This window comes from Gymnoscopelus braueri (genome assembly GCF_963280865.1).
Source record: "Gymnoscopelus braueri genome assembly, chromosome: 13".
Lineage (NCBI taxonomy): Eukaryota > Metazoa > Chordata > Actinopteri > Myctophiformes > Myctophidae > Gymnoscopelus > Gymnoscopelus braueri.
Genome location: NC_137615.1, coordinates 11621589 through 11644269, shown reverse-complemented (window position 1 = coordinate 11644269; position 22681 = coordinate 11621589). Strand labels below are relative to the sequence as shown.

Genomic DNA, 22681 nt, shown 5'->3' with positions numbered 1-22681 from the left:
CTAAAGTGAGCGGTCAGTGGAAATGTATGTTAATTTGGCTGATCGCCACCAACTTGCACCATCGTTTTCGTGGCAGTATGAAGCTCTGCATAGGCAGAGATATTCAGAATAGGCAGACAGTGGCGGCTTGCAACTGATTGGAGAAATGTTTGGGTTAAATTTGGGCTTACCCGCCCGGGGCAGATTTTACTTGTCCGTTGGTTTGTCTAACCTGCCCCAGGCAGTCCTTATTGTCAGATCCATCAGCTGACAAAAAAAGGTTAGGCATGTATGAACGTCACTCGTTCATCCACTGGGTCACCGAAGTGTTTTCTCTTCAGAAAATAACATTGGTCATCATAAGAATGGTAGTCCAAAAATAAACAAACTTTCCCGGCGATATTGTCATGGAGGTGGCTCCGTATCTTTTACAATAGTCACTCATATTTGATAGTCTGTTTCAGGCGAAAAGTTTATTAATTTGGCGACGGTAACATAAGCGTTTTCTGGCCTACAGTTGATACTTCATATGCATATGAGTCATTTGCTTATTTTTGGAACACAGTTCTTATATGCCACGATATTAAACGCATCGATGGGAATTCAGACTGGGGGAAAAAAAACGTGACCCGGGTAGGATGTGTAAATTATGTCAGACCTCGATGCTCTACTGCATAATATGTAAGAGACGGAGAAAAGAGCTTAATTTGTTACAAATTACAATATAACTGTATGCTAGTTTATGTACAGTATGTATGAATAATCTGTTGTTTTCTATCTCAGATACCTGTTCTACCCTGCCCCGAGTGAAACCAAAACATCTCCGTTTTGACCAGTGCGGGGAAAGCTTCACCACAAAGTCTCTCCTAGAAACATACCAAAGAGTTCACTCTACAGAAAAACCCTACTGTTGTGGCCAGTGCGGCAAAAGCTTCACCCAAAAGTCTTATATTAAGATACACCAGAGACTTCACACTGGAGAAAAGCCTTACTGCTGTGACCAATGTGGAAAACGCTTCACCCAAGGGCAGCATCTTAAGAAACACCATAAAATACATTCTAAAGAGAAGCCTTACTGCTGTGGCCGATGTGGGAAAGGTTTCTCCGCAAAGTATCTCCTAGAAACACACCAGAAAATTCACACTAGAAAAAAACCTTACTGCTGTGGCCAGTGTGGAAAAAGCTTCACCACAAAGTTTCATCTTAAAGCACACCAGAGAGTTCACACTGGAGAAAAACTTTACTGCTGTGACCATTGTGGGAAATGCTTCAAACAAGTGTCTCACCTTAAGACACATCAGAAAATACATTCTGAAGAGAAGCCTTACTGCTGTGGCCAGTGCAGGAAAACCTTCTCCACAAAGTCTCTCTTAGAAACACACCAGAGAATTCACACTAAAGAAAAACCTCACTGCTGTGGCCAGTGCAGGAAAAGCTTCACCACAAAGGTTCATCTCGAAATTCACCAGAAAACACATACTGAAGAGAGGCCTTACAGCTGTGAAGAATGTGGGAAGAGTTTTTGTTATAAACAAAGTTTAAAGAAGCATCAGCGCAGCCATACTGGAGAGAAGCCTTTCAACTGTGACCAATGTGGAAAGAGCTTAGCCAGCTCTATAGCATTAAAGCTTCATCTGCGCCTCCATACTGGAGAGAAACCTTTTAACTGTGACCAATGTGGTAAGTGTTTTCGTCAACAACCACATTTAACAAGTCATCAGCGCATCCATACTGGAGAGAAGCCTTACTGCTGTAGCCAGTGTGGAAATAGTTTTTCTCACAGAAGTTCATTATATATCCATCTACGCATGCATACTGGAGAGAAACCTTTTAACTGTGACCAATGTGGTAAGAGTTTTCGTCAACAATCAAATTTAAAGACTCATCAGCGCATCCATACTGGAGAGAAGTCATACCGCTGTGGCCAGTGTGGAAACAGTTTTGCTCACAAAGGAACATTAAAAAATCATCTGCTCCTCCATGCTGGAGAGAAGCCTTACTGCTGTGATCAGTGTGGGAAGAGTTTTCGTTCTTCAAGTAAATTACATTTTCATAAGCGCGTCCATACTGGGGAGAAGCCTTATTGCTGTGGCCAGTGTGGAAAACGCTTCATCCAAAGTAGTAAACTTAAGGAGCACCAGAAAATACACACTTCAGCGAAGCCTTACTTTTGTGAAGAATGTGGGAAGAGTTTTCGTCATTCATGTGCAATTAAGTATCATAAGCGCATCCATACTGGAGAGAAACCTTACTCCTGTGAACAATGTGGGAAGAGTTATCGTAATTCAAATAATTTAAAGACTCATCAGCGCATCCATACTGGAGAGAAGAAGTACTACTGTGATCAGTGTAAGAAAAGCTTTAGACACTTGAGTAGTCTTAAGTTACACCATAAATTAAAGCATACTCTCACAGAAGAGCATGCTCTAGAGAAGCCTTACTGGTGTGACCAGTGTGGGAAAAGCTTCAAAACAACGTGTAATCTCAAAATACACAAGAGAATTCACACTGGAGAGAAGCCTTACTGCTGTGAACATTGTGCGAAGAGTTTTACTCAGTCAGCACATTTAAAACGTCATAAGTGCATCCATATTGAAGAGCTTCATTAGGCGATCCAAGCCAAGTGGTTAGGAAACATCCCACAGCAGGGCTGTGCAGTGACCACTGGAGGGGCAGGTGCTCAAATATCTTCAAAAGGGCACATCAAACAATATTTTAAAACACTATACACCAGGATCTGAGGTAGTTCCTGGCAGTGCTATTCTAGTGGGATAGTGAACAAAAAAAAAGAAACTGACAGATAGAGGCCAGCTCTTTTTTATTAATATAATAGCAAAGTTATTATTATTTGTCAAAATGTTCTTCTTGACAAGGGCCACAGGTGTTGGGCAAACCCCAAAAAATGTTAATAAACTTTAGGCATTAGGCTCAAAGGGGCAGGTGCTCAAGCCACCAATTCAGAATAGTTTATTATTTGTACTGTACTTTTATATCAATTTAGTTGTCGTTGTAAATGAATCCACCCACACATTTCTGTGTTGCCAATGCTGTTGATTTATCCTACTGCCTCACTTGACACTGGGCAGTCCCCATCAGTCTCTGGCCTCTCCCAGAGTTAGTGTCAAAGTGTGATGATATAAATGCACCATTTATTTTTATTTATTTATTAAATGCATGATGAGTTTAGGATGAACTTGGAAAAATAACTCACCTAAAATGTACCAGGGGCAGCGGTGGATCTGGCCGTTCCAACAAGCTACAGAATGATAGCCCTACCAACCACGATAGAATTTTCATTCTTACTTTTGCTTGAGATATTCCGTTGATAAAGGCATTGAGACTATTTATACGTTTTCACGGCCATCTGGAACGTTTCTATATATTTCACTCAGCTCACATCTGGAATATTTGAATAGCTGACCTGTTTTCCTTGTTCTGTCTTTCTATAATCTTCCCTTTACTGAAAACTAAAATGATGGGAGCTTGTATGGAAAATAATTTCACTCACTTTTAAAAAACCTGTAAACCTGTCAAATGACAATAAAACTACTTAAGATCTGTGCTTGACTTGTTTTTAGAGGCTTATGTTAAAGCTTGAAGCTAACTCCACTACTATACACAAATATTGAACTTTTGACTGCACTACATTTCTAGGAAGGGACACACAGGACCCAATATGGCAAGAATACATTATGAATAAATCACTTACGCCCTTTTTAATGTGAAAACAATTGATCTTCAACCTCACCACGTTCCATCGCAACATGTTTTGATCTTGTAAATCAGCTATTTTCACCTTTTCCCCAGATTTATTTTATTTATTTTGATATTAAAAATAAAATATTTTGTAATGTGTACTTTTGAATACATTGTTTGTAAACGCTTGCACTTTTTAATACTTGAGTATTTGGAAATGGAAGTAGTCCAGTACTTTCACTTTTAAGTTGAGTAAGTAATAGTTAAAAAGGAGTATGTATACTTTGACTCAACTACTGGGGTTTAGTACTTTGTCTACCACTGAGTGCAGGTACAGTGGGGATCTGAAACGTCTTTCGGTCTCCTATACATTGCAAACTTGACACATTGAATCACTCCACGGAAATGCACACAATTATTCATGATTATTATTATAATTATTCATGCCTCCGTCCTACTCCTCCCGTTCAACATTTCCCGCTGACAGGCTCTGACCTCACCCCAGCCCATAGGAGTATGGTGAGCAACACCCTTCCCTTCAGGCTGACAGTGCCGTGGCATTAGTCAGACAGTCTATTGTTCCAAAGTACCATTGTAACTAAGCCATTATAACTAAGCCAAGTCAGCAGCCAGTGTCATGCTTTCACTATGACCTAAGAGTGGGGAGGCCACTTAAGGGCATGAGTTCACTGGTGCAGGTGCTGAAGACCAGAGGACAGTGATATGTATTGATAATTTGTAGTGTTAACAAGTATTTAATTTAATTTCTCAAAGTGTATGCCACGATTAAAAGACTATTCCAAGCATTATTCTGTGTTTTCTGTAATGTATTTTGAAGCAGTTTAGTTCTGGTTGTTACAATTTCAAAGAAAAGGCCAAGTAAGAAGAGAAGAGACTTTTCCCTCTGCTTGCTGACGAAGGCGGTCCATTTCTTATTTGTAAGGTTATATTCTTCAAAAAGTGAAGAATAATCAGTCATTCATATCATAGGCATATAGGCCTATACCAGGGGTCTTCAGGCCTGTGTGGCCTAAATGTAAGTATTTTTCTTTGTTTGTTTACACGTTTTCTATTAATAGCCTATGTTGTAGTGATAATGTGTATTTTCAGACATTTAATCACTTGAAACGTCAATAATTTTTTCACCTTTTGTCTGCACTACTCTCCCTCCCCCCCCCCCCCCCCCCTATATAGGCTATTGCTGGTTAGAGCTATAGGCTACTAAAGCCCACAAACTTGGAGAAGCACGCAAGCAAGAATAATATAATGCTGGAATATCACGTGAATTAAAACGAGCGCTCCCTCGTTCCCTCCGCGCTTCCCAGCGGTAGGGGGCGGGTTTGTTTTAGCCCCCCACTTCCAGTGTTGCCATGTCCGCTTATTATAAGCGACCTTTGGCTTGTTTTTTCTGTATCTTCCAAATATTCCACATTTTATTGAAATTAACAGATCTACCAGCTTGTAAAAAGCTTGTAGATCAGCTATTTTCAAATAGCCAATGTAAAGGTTTGTGCTCTGTTGCTTCTTTTGGGCTTGTTTTCATAGACCCCTGGTTGCTTATTGTTCTCATAGAATCTGGCAACACTGGCCCTACGCTCACAATGGCAAAGGAGTGATGGACGATAAGCGTGAATCTTTTGTGCTTGCTCAAATGTTGAATCGTTTAATAGGAACATTGTAGGCCTGTTTATTGTGTCGCCTACTGCATCATTATGTGTTTGAACAGTTCGGATGTTGACTGAATTGCATTTAAACTGAACAAATCCACCCAAACAGACGGACGACGGTGCCATGTATTTCCTGGAGGGAATGGAGAACATCTTCCGAGGAGCAGAGTTGTAGCATCTTCAACGTGTCGTGCGCCACCATGTTGAACCCAGTGGTCAAGTTACACAGAATAGGTATGTCTAAGTTTAATTAACGTTACAGTTAGGTTTAGTAGATTGTTTGTAGTAGTTTGATAACACTTACTATGCATAAAGCATTAGGCTACAATCTTAGCCTACTGTACTTATAATGCATTTATAAAGCTGCTTATAACACAACAATAATAATTATAACTCAAATACTCATATTAATGATTTATAGCAATAAACATAAAGACATTCTAAAGCATTTCATGACTTAAGTAGGCCTATACATGATTGTAATCTGATTATAACACTGTAATTACAGTTAAAAGCACGATGCAATCATAAATATAACTCATACTCATGATTAATGATTTATAACAATCATAACACATTCTAAAGCATTTCATGACTTTAAATAAAGTATCAATTATTGTAATCTGCTTATGACACTGTAATTACAGTTAAAAGCTCTCTAAACGTACTCATAATGCAATCATAACACATTAAAAAGCTGTTTATAATGACTTACAAGGTCAAGTATCATTTCACTTCAATGGTCACTGACACTTTCTTTTGCCCAGGATCCTAGTGCTATATAATGCTAGTTGTAATACATTCTAATCATTTTATAATGCATTATAGTGTTATTATAAATCACTATAAGTGGTCATTTGGGTGCTTTAAATAATGTTAAAAAATAAATAAAAAAAGACAATGCAACAACAATGCAGGCAGTGATGTTAAACACTACGTGTCCCAAGTGGTCTCTTTTAAAACCACCGGTAACGGGCCAAATGCCAGGCAATAAACGGTTACAAAGAGAAGAAAGTTACCAGAAGAATTGAGGGAGTGTAACAGGTGGTAAAAAACGAGAGGAAGAGGGAGAGAATGTTTCACCCACTCGGGTGTAACTGCTGGAGTTGTATATAATGCAGCCTTTTGTCAGATGTGTAGATCAATTCCAACCTACAGCGTGCATACAATTAAGTGAAATGGGAGAAATTATAAAGTATACTCTCTACAGTTATGTTACAGCAGTGTATAGTAAGCCTTGTGGCCCACATATAGGGCAGGAGCCTATCTCTTGTTTCTGTAGCGTGAGGCAGCTTGATGTACGAATACACCCCCTGGACATGATGCCAGTATGTCGCAGGGATTTACCCCCCAATCCAACCCTTGATACTGAGTGCCAAGCAGGGAGGCACCAGGTCCTATTTTTAGCATCTTTGGTGTATGACCCAGCAAGGGGATCGAATCCCGACAGGCCACTGAGCTGGGCACAGTAGTGTAGGTCTGCTACAGTCACAATGAGACGTGTTGTGATCTTGTAGATCAGCAACAGTATTTTCTATAGTGACCTGTATGCCACAGTATAAATCAGATTGTAATCCGTTATGATGCACAAGTCTTGAATTCTGCTAAATCAGCCTGCAATATAACTGGTTAGCTGCAGCACAAATGTGTAGCCTATTTATCTCTCCTCCCCTCCTTTCTATTTTATGCTTTAATTATTTTACCTATCTTTTAACTGCAACGCTGATGAGCATTCACAATTAAGAATGTCACCCACCTTATTTGTAATGTGATGTGACAATGAAGACAGATTATGATTGATTTTGTTTCTGATTCTGATATGCTGGGTATGTGCCAGCATAACCCTAATGCTAAGAGTAGCCTAACATTATATTTCTACTGTACCTCCTGAGAATGAAAGGCAAGCAGAAAGTGCATCATAAAAAGAATAATACTCATAGCCGATATTTTACCCTCCTGCAATCATAATGGGTGTTTTTTTTGTTGTTCTTTTTTACAATGACCATGATATTTTAACCTAATAATGAACAATTGCTTCATAGAAATACATAGTACCTATGGTTCCTTCTTTACACAATGATATGGAATAGGTAGAGATATTTTTGTTTTGTTTTTTTGATTTTGTCTTTCTCTTTATTATTATTATCATATTTAGCTGGGCCTGGTAATCTTGAAAAGCCACTGGCCCTCCAAAAGGGCCAGAACAGGAGGGCCAGTGAATCAGAAAACAAGCCTAATTGTTACAACAATGTTACTCAGATAATGAAGACTAAGGATCATTATAAATATGATGGACATTCTTTGGTGTTTTATCATGCCCAGGTATCTACAACTCAAAAGTTTTACCAACGTTCAATATCGCTTGAAGCTTGGGAATGTATTTTAGGTCACTGCCCTCTCTTTGAAAAACGTTTTACACCTTCTGTTCCCTCTTTCTTTTTTGACAAATTTAGCTACAACCCATGTAACATAAGTTATTCTATTCCTTCATTTCAGACCAGTCTCTACTGTCCAGCCTGCAGGTGAAGATGAGTCCTCCAGCACTAGCCAGGACTGTTTCTATTAAACAGGAACCTGAAGACTACAAGGACCTCAGTAAGTTTCATGCTATAGCTTTCTTTTATAACTTCCTGTTAGGGATGTCACCCTGTTGTCTTTAAACTATAGGGTTATTATGGAAAAAGTATCACAAAAATGATGATGTCATGATGATAGGGATGGGCATTTGCAACATTTGTAAACGTGTACACTTGGACAATGGCGGCTGGTCAGTGGAGGGCGCTAGGGTGCCGTCCAACCTCTCCCAAACCTAGATCTTCATGGAATAAATATAACTTAAAAGAAAGAAAATTATAATCATTATAATAATCATCTGTGGCACCTTCTGTTCCCTCTTGTTTGACAGCCTTCATCTACGACCCATGTATCATAACTTATTCTGTTCCTTCATCATTTCAGACCAGTCTCTACAGTCCAGCCTGCAGGTAAAGATGAGTCCTCCAGCACCAGCCGGGACCGTTTCTATTAAACAGGAACCTGAAGACTACAAGGACCTCAGTAAGTTTCATGCTGTTTCATTCTTTCATTCTTACATAATTTCTTGCTTTCTGCCCCCCTTATCCTGCCTCTTTGTGGTCGGCAGCCACCAAGATCATAAGATCTCTGTTTAAAACCTGAAGCCACCAAGATCACAAGATCTCTGTTTAAAACCCAAACAGAATTGAGACACTGTCATTTCTTGTTGTTGTTTTTTTTAGTTTTTACCCAAGGTGGTATGCATTTCTCACTAGTAAGGGTCTGTGTTTGGCTCCATCTGGGACACACGTGACACATATCATGTTTTTTTCCCCCTGTGTTCCAGGTGAAGCCATGGACAGAGAACTGCACCTGCAACAGATCCTCCAAATATTTAAAGAGGAAAGTGATGAGGAGGATTTCCTGGGATTCCCTGCCTCAGGTATGGACGAGGATAGTAGTAGTAAAAATAGAACGGAAAGTTGGAAAAAAGAGCCTTCTTTATTTTAGGGTCGATATTTATAGTCCTTTAACACAAGCACCCGTATTCGGGGGAAACGGCTGAAGGCTGCTTATCCATGACCTTTCGTTCTAGCGTCTGGAACAGTCAAGAGACCAGTGCCTGAGGAAATGAGAGATCTGCCAAGCACATACCTAAGAAGCATTGCAGATAAATAAGCTTGTGCATTTAGTGATTTAAAAACCAATAAAAGGACCTTAAAATCAATTCTAAAACTAACAGCCAATAGAGGGACTTTAAAATGGGGGCAATGTGTGCTCTCCGTCCGGGTCTTCATCATCACGCATGCTGCTGCGTTCAGGACAAGCTGTAACGGACAGGAGAGCGATACAATTGTAGTTGATGTTACATCAGTAGTAGTAACCTGCTAGTGATAAAAGCATCCATGAGCTTTTCTGTGTCCGTCTGAGAGAGAAAAGATAGCCGTTGTCAGCTCGACAAATGGAGGATAGAGGACAAAGAACGTCTCACTCACCAGGCGCCACACACCTGCCAAACTCCCACGACTCCATTCATAAGATTCATGCATCCAAGGTAAGGGGCTGGGTTATCTGAGACGCCAACCAGAGCCTCATTACTGGCAGACAGAGACTGAGGGTGTGTACGGTGTACTGGTGGTGAGCTAAAGTGAGCGGTCAGTGGAAATGTATGTTAATTTGGCTGATCGCCACTAACTTGCACCATCGTTTTCGTGGCAGTATGAAGCTCTGCATAGGCAGAGATATTCAGAATAGGCAGACAGTGGTGGCTTGCAACTGGTAGGAGAAATGAAGAACGAAAACAAAACAAAATATTTGGGTTAAATTTGGGCTTACCCGTCCGGGGCAGATTTTACTTGTCCGTTGGTTTGTCTAACCTGCCCCGGGCAGTCCTTATTGTCAGATCCATCAGCTGACAGAAAAGGTTACGCATGTATGAACGTCACTCGTTCATCCACTGGGTCACCGAAGTGTTTTCTCTTCAGAAAATAACATTGGTCATCATATGAATTGTAGTCCAAAAATAAACAAACTGTCCCGGCGATATTGTCAGGGAGGTGTCTCTGTATCTTTTACAATAGTCACTCATATTTGATAGTCTGCTTCAGGCGAAAAGTTTATTAATTCGGCGACGGTAACATAAGCGCTTTCTCGCCTACAGTTGATGCTTCATATGCATATGAGTCATTTGCTTATTTTTGGAACACAGTTCTTATATGCCACGATATTAAACGCATCGATGGGAATTCAGACTGGGGGGAAAAAAACGTGACCCAGGTAGGATGTGTAAATTATGTCAGACCTCGATGCTCTACTGCATAATATATAAGAGACGGAGAAAAGAGCTTAATTTGTTACAAATTACAATATAACTATATGCTAGTTTATGTACAGTATGTATGAATAATCTGTTGTTTTCTATCTCAGATACCTGTTCTACCCTGCCCCGAGTGAAACCAAAACATCTCCGTTTTGACCAGTGCGGGGAAAGCTTCACCACAAAGTCTCTCCTAGAAACATACCAAAGAGTTCACACTACAGAAAAACCCTACTGTTGTGGCCAGTGCGGCAAAAGCTTCACCCAAAAGTCTTATATTAAGATACACCAGAGACTTCACACTGGAGAAAAGCCTTACTGCTGTGACCAATGTGGAAAACGCTTCACCCAAGGGCAGCATCTTAAGAAACACCAGAAAATGCATTCTAAAGAGAAGCCTTACTGCTGTGGCCGATGTGGGAAAAGCTTCTCCGCAAAGTATCTCCTAGAAACACACCAGAGAATTCACACTAGAAAAAAACCTTACTGCTGTGGCCAGTGTGGAAAAAGCTTCACCACAAAGTTTCATCTTAAAGCACACCAGAGAGTTCACACTGGAGAAAAACTTTACTGCTGTGACCATTGTGGGAAATGCTTCAAACAAGTGTCTCACCTTAAGACACATCAGAAAATACATTCTGAAGAGAAGCCTTACTGCTGTGGCCAGTGCAGGAAAACCTTCTCCACAAAGTCTCTCTTAGAAACACACCAGAGAATTCACACTAAAGAAAAACCTCACTGCTGTGGCCAGTGCAGGAAAAGCTTCACCACAAAGTTTCATCTCGAAATTCACCAGAAAACACATACTGAAGAGAGGCCTTACTGCTGTGAAGAATGTGGGAAGAGTTTTTGTTATAAACAAAGTTTTAAGAAGCATCAGCGCAGCCATACTGGAGAGAAGCCTTTCAACTGTGACCAATGTGGAAAGAGTTTAGCAAGCTCTGTAGCATTAAAGCTTCATCTGCGCCTTCATACTGGAGAGAAACCTTTTAACTGTGACCAATGTGGTAAGAGTTTTCGTCAACAACCACATTTAAAGACTCATCAGCGCATCCATACTGGAGAGAAGCCTTTCAAATGTGACCAATGTGGAAAGAGTTTAGCAAGCTCTGTATCATTAAAGATTCATCAGCGCCTCCATACGGGAGAGAAACCGTTTTTCTGTGACCAATGTGGTAAGAGTTTTCGTCAACGACCAAATTTAAAGACTCATCAGCGCATCCATACTGGTGAGAAGTCATACCACTGTGGCCAGTGTGGAAACAGTTTTGCTCACAAAGAAACATTAAAAAATCATCTGCTCCTCCACGCTGGAGAGAAGCCTTACTGCTGTGATCAGTGTGGGAAGAGTTTTCGTTCTTCAAGTAAATTACATTTTCATAAGCGCGTCCATACTGGAGAGAAGCCTTTTTGCTGTGGCCAGTGTGGAAAACGCTTCATCCAAAGTAGTAAACTTAAGGAGCACCAGAAAGTACACACTTCAGCGAAGCCTTACTTTTGTCAAGAATGTGGGAAGAGTTTTCGTCATTTAGGTGGATTGAAGTATCATAAGCGCATCCATACTGGAGAGAAACCTTACTCCTGTGAACAATGTGGGAAGAGTTATCGTAATTCAAGTCATTTAAAGACTCATCAGCGCATCCATACTGGAGAGAAGTCTTACTACTGTGATCAGTGTAAGAAAAGCTTTAGACACTTGAGTAGTCTTAAGTTACACCATAGATTAAAGCATACTCTCACAGAAGAGTATGCTCTAGAGAAGCCTTAAGACCTCTACACACTGCCCGACATTTGAAATGGTCGGCGAGTGAACAGATCGTTAAGCATTTCACATTGCACGAGTTTCTCTCTTGAAATCGGGCTAAATATATCGTTGTGATTCTCGCACGATTGATTGGTCGGCGACAGGGGTTCACTGATTCCAAGATATTTCACCATGATGTGATCCCGACCCAATACATACATTTGTTTTTATTCCAAACGTCTCACGAAAACGTGAAAGGCTCCCGTGATATATGCACGAGACCGAGACAGGACGCTAATGATTGACATTAAATCATTCTCAATTTCTCTGTATTTCTCACTCTCTCACTCTCTCCCTCTCTGAAACAAACGTTTCAAAAGTCAACCAGTGTTGCCGTGTCCGCTTATTATAAGCGAGTTGCTTGTAAAGAATATTGGTGGTTGCGTTTCTTTTTAGCTTATTTCCAAAGTTGCTTATTTGGCTTTATTTCTTAATGTTGCTTTTTTTTCTTTGAAAATAGTTGCGACGCGTTGTGAGCTTGTAGATCGGCTATTTTATTTGTATATAGGTTTAAAGTGCTCATTGTTGGGCTTGTTTTCATAGACCTGGTTGCTTATTTCTTGCGCAAAACCTGGCAATACTGTTCAGAGACACACACACACACACACACACACACACACACACACACACACACACACACACACACACACACACACACACACACAGCGCTCTCTCTCTCGCTCTGTCTGCAAGCCCTATTCCTCAATTGCTCTGATTGGGTGTAGCACGGCTCTCATCGGATCCGACAAACCCAAATATCCAACTTGCTAGAAAAGTACAAATTATCGGGAACCGCTCGCTGAGCACAATTTATCGGGGTGTTTCTTCTCGGAGTACCTTACACACTGCGCGATCAACACCTCGCCGAGGAACGCCCGATCTGGACTGAGATCGGTGGTTTTCTCGGCGATCACCCAAAAATATCCCCGAGAGCCAAATCGGGTCAAATATCGTACAGTGTGTAGAGGCTATTACTGGTGTGACCAGTGTGGGAAAGCTTCAAAACAACTTCTAATCTCAAAATACACAAGAGAATTCACACTGGAGAGAAGCCTTACTGCTGTGAACATTGTGCGAAGAGTTTTACTCAGTCAGCACATTTAAAACATCATAAGTGCATCCATATTGAAGAGCTTCATTAGGCGATCCAAGCCAAGTGGTTAGGAAGCATCCCACAGCAGGGCTGTGCAGTGACCACTGGAGGGGCAGGTGCTCAAATATCTTCAAAAGGGCACATCAAACTATATTTTAAAACACTATACACCAGGATCTGAGGTAGTTCCTGGCAGTGCTATTCTAGTGGGATAGTGAACCAAAAAAAAAAAACGTTTCACTACTGGTGAAAGGTGAAAAAGAAACTGACAGATAGAGGCCAGCTCTTTTTTATTAATATAATAGCAAAGTTATTATTATTTGTCAAAGTGTTCTTCTTGACAAGGGCCACAGGTGTTGGGCAAATCTCCTTTTTACTCCTTTGTTTTATATCAATTTAGTTGTCGTTGTAAATGAATCCACCCCACACATTTCTGTGTTGCCAATGCTGTTGATTTACCCTACTGCCTGACTTGACACTGGGCAGTCCCCATCAGTCTCTGGCCTCTCCCAGAATTAGTGTCGAAGTGTGATGATATAAATGCACCATTTATTAAAATGTCATTCTTACTTTTGCTGGAGATATTCCGTTGATAAAGGCATTGAGACTATTTATACGTTCACACGGCCATCTGGAACGTTTGTCAGACATTCAGCCTCTCTCTCTCTCTCTCTCTCTCTCTCTCTCTCTCTCTCTCTCTCTCTCTCTCTCTCTCTCTCGGGAGCTTGTATGAAAAATAATTTCACTCACTTTTTAAAAACCTGTAAACCTGTAAACTACTTAAGATCTGTGCTTGACTTGTTTTTAGAAGCTTATGACTTAGAGCTTGAAGCTAACTCCAATTCAGTGTAACGATAGTTCATGTAGACACGGAAGGCAGAATGTTTATATACTTCATTCACTCTCCCCGGACCCCCCCATTCGCTTACAAGCTTATACAGTTGTACTCCTTTAAGGCAGGACGTTCAAACTCTTGTCATTCTCATTCGCTACAAGCCAACTCACTCACGCCCTCCTACCCACAGTGCAACTCGGGCGGGTAATTTAAGCAGCTGTTCTCTGTTCAGTCTACATGCTTAGCTGTCGTTGCAGGTTTGTACAGCTGTAGGTTTTCAAATTCCCTCCACCTCCCCGGCCTCCTCCCTGTGGCATTTAGTTCATATAGGTTGATTCTGTGTATTGTACTGTGGTTCTATGGATTATACTATGAGTCTGTGTATTGTACTGCGGTTCTATGGATTGTACTATGATATGTGGTAGTTTAATTAGGCATTGAAGGTTCAATGTTTATGTAAAACTGTATTTATCCTCTGCTCTGGGGGTTTTGTGATTGAAGATCTGTGACATATTTGCACAGGGAATCTTTAATATCACAAGAGCAGAGTCACACCGCCAAACTTGAATGCAATATCATTGCATATATGTTAAATGGTTAATATGGTAATGGTTAATAAATGGTAAATGGATAATTTATGGTCTGGTTATTTCTGAGCTGAAGTGTCTAAATGAACTACATTACACAAATATTGAACATTTTTCACTGCTCAACATTTCTAGGAAGGGACTCAATCTCGCAAGAATACATTATGAATACATCACTTACGGCACTTGAAAATAATTAATCTACAACCTCAACATGTTTTGATCTTGTAAATCAGCTATTTTCACCTTTTCCCCCAGATTAATTTTATTTATTTCAGTATTGTAATGCATTGATATTAAAAAGAAAATATTTTGTAATGTGTAGGCCTACTTTTGAATACATTGTTTTTAAATGCGTGCACTGCACTTTTTAATACTTCAGTATTTGGAAAAGGAAGCAGTCCAGTACTTTCACTTTTAAGTTGAGTAAGTAATAGTTCAAAAGGAGTATGTGTACTCAACTACTGGGGTTGACAGTTAACAGTGAGTCAGGGTGCGAAGATATCAACCAAAAAAAGGTTAAAGGTAAAAAAAAAAAAAAGAATACCCAATAAAAGCTGCATAGATGTGTTGAAATGGGTTTTCATGAATGAGCCATTTTGTTTTGAACCAGTTGTGAATAACCCTTTTAAAATGCAACAGTCCTGTTACTGCTTATTTTTCTTGCGTTTTGATCATGTGTTTAGCCTACTGTACCCAGTAACTTGCCCACTTTAAGTGGGTAGGCTGCCGAAACCTTAAACGTTTAAGATGCACTCTGGAATTAGCCTGATAATCAGCCTGAAGCAGGCAGTCCACTCAGAGAGTGGGCGGGGTCTATGGTTTGGAACCAGGCTACTCTGGAATACCAGTGCTGGGGGAATAGGGTCAGTTAGCAAAACGAGCGCTCCCTCAGAGCGTCCCACTGGGAGGGGGCGGAGTTATCTAGACTGGTAAACCCCCCTTCCTCCCGAAATCTCATTCCCATTCGAAATGCAAATGAGATTTCCGGAGAGAGGGGGGTTTACCAGGCTAGGAGTTATCAGCTCCACTCCACTGGCAAAGGAGTCAGTCAAGGATGATACGCGGGAATAGTTTAAATGCTTGTTAAAATCAATGTAATCGTTTAGAAGGAATATTGTAGGCATACAATTGCCAGGTTTTTTTTAAAGACTTGTTGTGTGGACTCGTTCCATCTTGGTTGTGTGCAGAGCAGCAGCGAGGTATAGACCTTAAGTTACTCTGGTGTTTACTTATGAGGTTCGTGTTTCAACGTGCAACGCGGTATGTTTATGTTTCTACCTCGGGTGCGTGATATATGAACGCGTGCTCTTCTTACTGTGTGTAGGCGTAGGCCACATCATTATATATTTGAACAATTCGGCGGTGGATTTGATGACGTGACGGTGATGTTGACTGATGTGCATTTAAACTGAATAAATCCACCAAACAGACGAACGACGGTGCCGTGTATTTCCTGGAGGGACTCAGTCAGTGGAAAACATCACAACAAAGTCAGAACCAACTTCTCAACCAGTTCATCTAAACATCTTCTGAGGAGCAGAGTTGTAGCATCAACACTTGATACCATGTTGAACCCAGTGATCAAGTTGTACAGAATAGGTAAGTAAGTCTCTTGAATTAACGTTAAAGTTACGTCAGTAAAGTTAGTTTGGTAATGCTTGCCAAGCATCCTATGTATATAATGCATTATAAACATGGCCCACTTATAATATAATCTCTATATGACATTGTATAATAATAGTTATAATAGCTAATGCTTTATAACAATCATAACACATTAGATGCATTTATAATGACTTATGGTCAATGCATTTTAATCAGCTTATAACGCTGTAATTACAGTTATAATAACTCATAAGTAGGCTACTCATTAGGCAATCATAACACATTATGAAGCCTTATTATAACAGGTGTGGGCAGCTTTACTGATGCAGGGCAGGGCAGTTTCCACACTCACTCCAGGTAGGGCAGCCTGTCACGATTACTAAATTTAAATTGACGATTAATTGTCACACTTAAGCTTCAAACCTCCCAAAACAAACTGATCCGACTACTTCTCGGACTGGGGCCCATGACCCACCTCTCTCCCATTCACTTTGCCAGCCTAGGCTGGCTCAGGGTGGAAGACAGGGTTAAACAACTAAAAATGGGTCTGGTCTTCAAAATTGTAAATGCAGATTTGCCCGATATGCCCCCTATACCCGCATATCTGTATAAATACCTCGAAAAAGTTAGTGACACCCACAGCCACGAAACTAGAGGGAGCGTAAACAACAATCTGGTACCACCCACCCATAAAACAAACATGGGCAAATTCTCCTTCTATAGCACAGCCACCAAGGAATGGAATAGTCTAACCCCATCCCTCAAAAAATGCAGTTCGCTGGGCTCATTCAAAACAGCCCTAAAAACCCATCTTTCTGGAGGCCGAAAGAGGAGCTAGTACCAGTTTCCCTGTAGACAGACGACCCCCCCCCTCCTCTTTTTGTACATATTTTGTATTTCCTCATGCTTTTTTTGTATATAATTTTTTATTTTTCCATGCCCCCCCCCTTTTCTTTTTGTACATATATTTTTAAATGCTTTTTTTGTACATAGTGGTACTTTTTCTGTATTATCTGTATTTTCATGTTGATTTTTGAACTGTTTGGTTGCTACTATATATGTCTATGAAATTAACTCAAGGACCCCAACGGAAACAAGTCCGCAAGGACTTTTTTGGCCGGACCTTTTAGACAAAAGCATTATAAATGTAACTGTGTTGTTTTACATTCTTTTGCCTAATAAAAATTTCAATCAATCAATCAATCAAACACAAATAATTCCGATTAATGATTTAATTGTGTTTATGGCATTGGACACTGGAACATATGAATTACTTTTATTTCTGTTTGCCTTTTTAGGCTTCTTAATAAAAAATTGCACCGGGCAGATATGACAAATAACTCAAGTATACACAGACATTACCGAGCTATTTTATACTTTTATACTTAAAAAAAAAGATTTAATTGCGGAAATAGCTGATCTACAAGCTTACGTGTCTGGAAAGTGACACATCATCAAACTCTAAACACTTTTTAGCCCAAGTGCCAAAGTTTATTATCTCTGCGTAGAGAATTAAAAACCAATGTTTCGGCAGATGCAACTGCCTTCTTCAGGTTATTGGATTGAGATGCACTCAGATCTGAAATCAGATTAATCTGCAAAGAAAAAAATCTGAGTTTAGGAAATTTGATAGGCGTAACATAACTGAATTTGAGGTTAAATATGAACACTAGAGGGTGACAATTGCCATCCCCTGAGACCCCAAAATGATGCTCCTGTCTGCAACCCAGGTCACATCAAAGCAGTGGTGGAAAAAGTACTGACATTTTTTAAAGCATTCCAATGTAGAAGTACTCTGTTACAAGTACGGAATTAAAAATTAAAAATTACAATTTATAAGTACAAAAGGTATCAAAATGTACTTAAAGTACCAAAAGTAGAAAGTACTCATCATGTAGAAGGTCCCGTTTTACAAGTTTTCAAATGTATACAATTTAGCAGACCTATAAGCTTGTAGATCGGCTATTTTCAAATGGCCGAAATATATAGGGCTGTGGTTACTGTATAATAAAAAACTTAACGTAACGTAACTACGGTAGTGACTTAAGCTTTCAAATAATTGTAGTGGAGTAAAAGTACAATATTTGCCTCTAACATGTAGTGGAGTAGAAGTAAAAGTATTGAAAATTGGAAGTTAAAAAAATACAGTTAAAATTGTACTTAAAGGTAGGGTAAGTGATATTTTTTGGTTAAAACAAAAAGTATTTTGTTAAAAGGTTAAAATACTATATTCTGATAGTAATCATTGCTATAGAGTGTTTTTTTCAGAAACAGATGTCTCCCTGTCTCTCCAGCTCTTTAATAAAAAGAAAATCCATTTTTCGGTAGGTGTCAAAATCTCAGGGAATCAGGAGAAAGTACCCATTTTTAAGCTTAATTTGTATAGTGTTCCAGTTCCAATTTTGCCTGCTCATTTCTTGGTGTCATCACTTCCAATTTCACTTGTTTAATCTGTATCCTGATTGAGTTCTCTGTCCTGGTTGGATAAAATTGGAAATGAAACTGAAACAGAAACGAAAATGCATTTTCTGTTTTATAAAGAGGTGGAGAGACAAGGAGACTCCTAACACTGAAGCAATGAGTACTATCAGAATATAGAGCTATTTAACACTTATTTTAACCAAAGCAAATCACTTACCCTACCTTTAAGTACAGTACTTGAGTAAATGTACTTAGTTACTTTACACCACTGCATCAAAGTCCTTGCTCTATTCCTTCATTTCAGACCAGTCTCTACAGTCCAGCCTGCAGGTAAAGACGAGTCCTGCAGCACCAGCCAGGACTGTTTCCATTAAACAGGAACCTGAAGACTACAAGGACCTCAGTAAGTAGTTAGTTCCATGTTCTCTCTTTCTTATATCATGTTGTAGGGCTATCTCACCTTTCAACTTTTCACTATAGGATTATTATAGATATATCACAATAATGATAATATGATAATAGGGATGTGTTTTAGCAGTTAGACACGGTTAACCGTAGTGTGACGTCATATTTATACAATCAACATTGCAGTGCATATCACAAGCCTTGTTCCCAGTGGTGTAAAGTAATTAAGTACATTTACTTAAGCACTGTACTTAAGTACCCTTTTGAGGATGTTTTATTTACTGTATTTCCCATTTTCAATACTTCTACTCCACTACATCTCAGAGGCAAATATTGTACTTTTACTCCACTACAATTATTTGACAGCTTTAGTTACTAGTTACTTTGCAGATTTAGATCACAAAACTAACATTAACCACTTCAGCCCTATATATATTTCGGCGATTTGAAAATAGCCGATCTACAAGCTCACAATGCGACGCATTGTGAGCTTGTAGATCTGCTATTTTCAAAATATTTTTATACATTTTGAAATTGTGAAATGGGACATTCTGCACAATGACTACTTCTACCTTTGGTACTTTTAAGTACATTTTGATACCAATACTTTTGTACTTTTACTCAAGTAAATTTTGAATACCTTACTTCTACTTGTAACAGAGTATTTCTACACTACAAGTATTGATACTTTTACTTAAGTAAAACATTTGAGTACTTTTTTCACCACTGCTTGTTCCCAGTATCTGTATCATATGTAGCAAGACTGATGTCAGTACTTGAATGCAGTGAACAAAGCCAGTCTCATTACAGACAGAGCCTACATTATGACTTCAAATCAATATGTGATTATTTCAAACTTTTGCCTCGATTACGATTAATGGAAGATTATTTAAAAAGAAGTTAAACTAGCAGATCTACAAGCTCACAACGCGTTGCAGAGCTTGCAGATCTGTTGTATTTGCTATTTTTGCATGCCAGTTGTGCACCGAAGTATAAATGATATGCAGGGCTTAAGTTGTTAATCAGACTAGTTGATTTAGTCGATTATAAAACATCTCGTTGATAGAAAAGAAAAAAAACGTTGGTTCTCGATTATTTAAGATGATTTTGATATATATTTCCGTTTAATTGCCCAGTCCTACTACAAGGTTAAAAGCACCCAGACTTTCTGGAAATGTTTTCCACTGCCTTGTAGTTAGGGTTGGGTTAGCCCAGTCTTTGAAAAAGAAAAGAAAAAAAGACTTATTTAAAGCGTATATTACTTCTGTTTTACATTTAAACGTCAGTCCTTATTCTATTCCTTCATTCCAGACCAGTCTATGGTGTCCAGCCTGCAGGTGAAGACGAGTCCTCCAGCACCAGCCAGGACCGTTTCACCAGAGCGCCCAGGACGGGGGAAGAGAGAGAGACGGTTACCCCAGCACTTCCAGGACTTTGAGTGGGGTCACTGGGGTGAGTGGGTTACAAGGGACAGTGTGGGTCGCCTCCTGGTCGGGCGATGTAGTGTTCTAGGCCGGGGGTCTTCAACCTTTTCAGGCCAAGGACCCCCTAGCTGAGAGAGAGATGAAGCAGGGACCCCCTCTATATTGTATAAAAGTGTGTTTCAGATAAACCTTTGCTGCTCTTTTTTCCCCTCTACACCTATAACTCTTTGACAAAAATAGCCGATCTACAAGCTCACAACGCCTCGCAGCGTGAGGCGTTGTGAGCTTGTAGATCTGCTATTTTTGGCTAAAGTTCTCCTCAAAAGGGATGCTAGGGTTCAAGTGGTATTATGTAAAAATGAAAATCATATCATAAAGATTTGGCGGACCCCTGTAGTAACTCTGAGGACCCCCTAGGGGTCCCGGACCCCCTGTTGGAGACCCCTGTTCTAGGCTGTTAAGGGCTGAGGGAAACTCCCCAGCATGTCTCTGAACATGTTCTGTTTTGTATATTGTTTTTTACCGTTGTTTAATTAAGTTTCCGTTTGTTATGGGAATGCGTTGGGGCCTGGGGATAGATTAAAATGTCAAAACGTTTTTAGGCACGTAGGAGTAGAATTCATGTGATTTGATTGGCCAAAGGGGGGCATCGGGGGGTGCAGTTATGGTCAAAACTAAACAACACAACAACAAAAAAAATCTTATGGACACCCAGAGGAAAGCACAACTCTAATACCAATAAGTCTGCATATTTAACATGGTTTAAAGTGGATTGATTATGATTCACTCACAAACATTTTAAATCATGAATGCAGATCATTTTTTTCTTTATTCAGTTTCCCAGAGCTCATTTTATGTGTATCACGTGATCCCAGTGTAATAAGCAAAGTTGCGCGCAAGTTTAAAGTTGTTTCATTGGTCCCTGACTTTATTGTGTTTTTTTATCCTCGATTGTCTTTTAACCTTCAATGCATGACGGATGCTTCCAATTAAATGAATCAAATCAAATAATGTTAACATGTCTTGGGCTGCCTTTACATTATTTAATAGTACACTAATTTACTGGTTGCAAATCAAGGCATTAGTTTTGCCATTAAACTTATTTGTGACAGTCCATTACAAAGTGTGTGTGTGTGTGTGTGTGTGTGTGTGTGTGTGTGTGTGTGTGTGTGTGTGTGTGTGTGTGTGTGTGTGTGTGTGTGTGTGTGTGTGCATGTGTGTGCGCGCGTGTGTGTGCCTTTATGACCAAGGTCATTAAATACCAACCACTTCTACATACCATCTCAGAGCTCAGCTATAGGTGCAGAATATTTGTTTTTAGATTTGGTAGCCTAGGACATACCCACAGGTTTCAACAACTTGGGATCCCCAAAAAGGAGGCAAAAGGGCTGGTAGCCACCACATATGGCAGAGACGCTGTTACTTGTACCCATAGACTACTGAGTGATACGCTTATTGTATCATGAAGACTATGCCATGATTTTGTGAATGTAACCTTAACTGTACCTTTAATATGTGCGTCCTTGTGTGCTCTCCTTTATGTGGACATGAATAAATTGTTAGAGTGTGTGTGTGTGTGTGTGTGTGTGTGTGTGTGTGTGTGTGTGTGTGTGTGTGTGTGTGTGTGTGTGTGTGTGTGTGTGTTTTCTGTTAAAGATGATGTGCCCTTGATAAAGAACATTAAGAGCCCTTCACCAGCTCACCAGCCCCTGACTGCAGGTGAGGATTTTAAAAGCATTATTTATTTGTACTCTCTCGCACACACACCCTCCCTTTCTCCTATTTTTTTCTACTTTAAATCACTTAAGTGTAAATTTGGAACATAATCATATAACGGTTAAAGGACCACTTCTCCTATTTTCAACCTACTATAGAGTATTGAAGTCCTGACGTGACTCATTCATCCCCTGGGTTGCGGAAGTAATTTCTCTGTGGAGAATAACATTGGGTCATCTTAGAATCGTCTCATATAAGAATTGTGGTCCAAAAATAAACAAACTGTCCCGGCGATATTGTCAGGGAGGTGTCGCTGTATCGTCTATGATAGTCAGTCACTCATATTTGATAAAGTCTATTTCTGGCAAAAATGTAACTAATTTGGCCGCAGTAACATTAGCGTTTTCTCACCGTCAGTTGATGCTTCATATCCATATGAGTCAAACCGCCGTGGTCATTTGTTTATTTTTGGAACACAGTTCTTATTTGACGCGATATTAAACAAGTCTGTGGGAATTCTGAATGGGGGAAATAAACCGCAGCCCAGGTAGGATGAGTAAATTACGTCAGACTTCGGTGCTCTATATCCTCATATAATTGGTCCTCTAATGCTCA

General features: G+C 39.8%; 1 protein-coding gene across 1 annotated transcript in view; it reads left to right on the top strand.

Annotated features, from left to right (window-relative positions):
- LOC308098593 (uncharacterized protein) overlaps window positions 1-20364 on the top strand; it is a gene marked incomplete at its 3' end in the record, with an annotated part of 39458 nt that extends 19094 nt beyond the window's left edge. Inside the window, exons 6-10 of the mRNA XM_080447003.1 lie at window positions 8301-8399; window positions 8704-8799; window positions 10284-11180; window positions 18826-18924; window positions 20264-20364. Coding sequence (XP_080303129.1) covers window positions 8301-8399; window positions 8704-8799; window positions 10284-11180; window positions 18826-18924; window positions 20264-20364 — 1292 coding nt within the window. The remainder of the gene's footprint in view (window positions 1-8300; window positions 8400-8703; window positions 8800-10283; window positions 11181-18825; window positions 18925-20263) is intronic.
- Between the last annotated feature and the right edge of the window lie 2317 nt (window positions 20365-22681).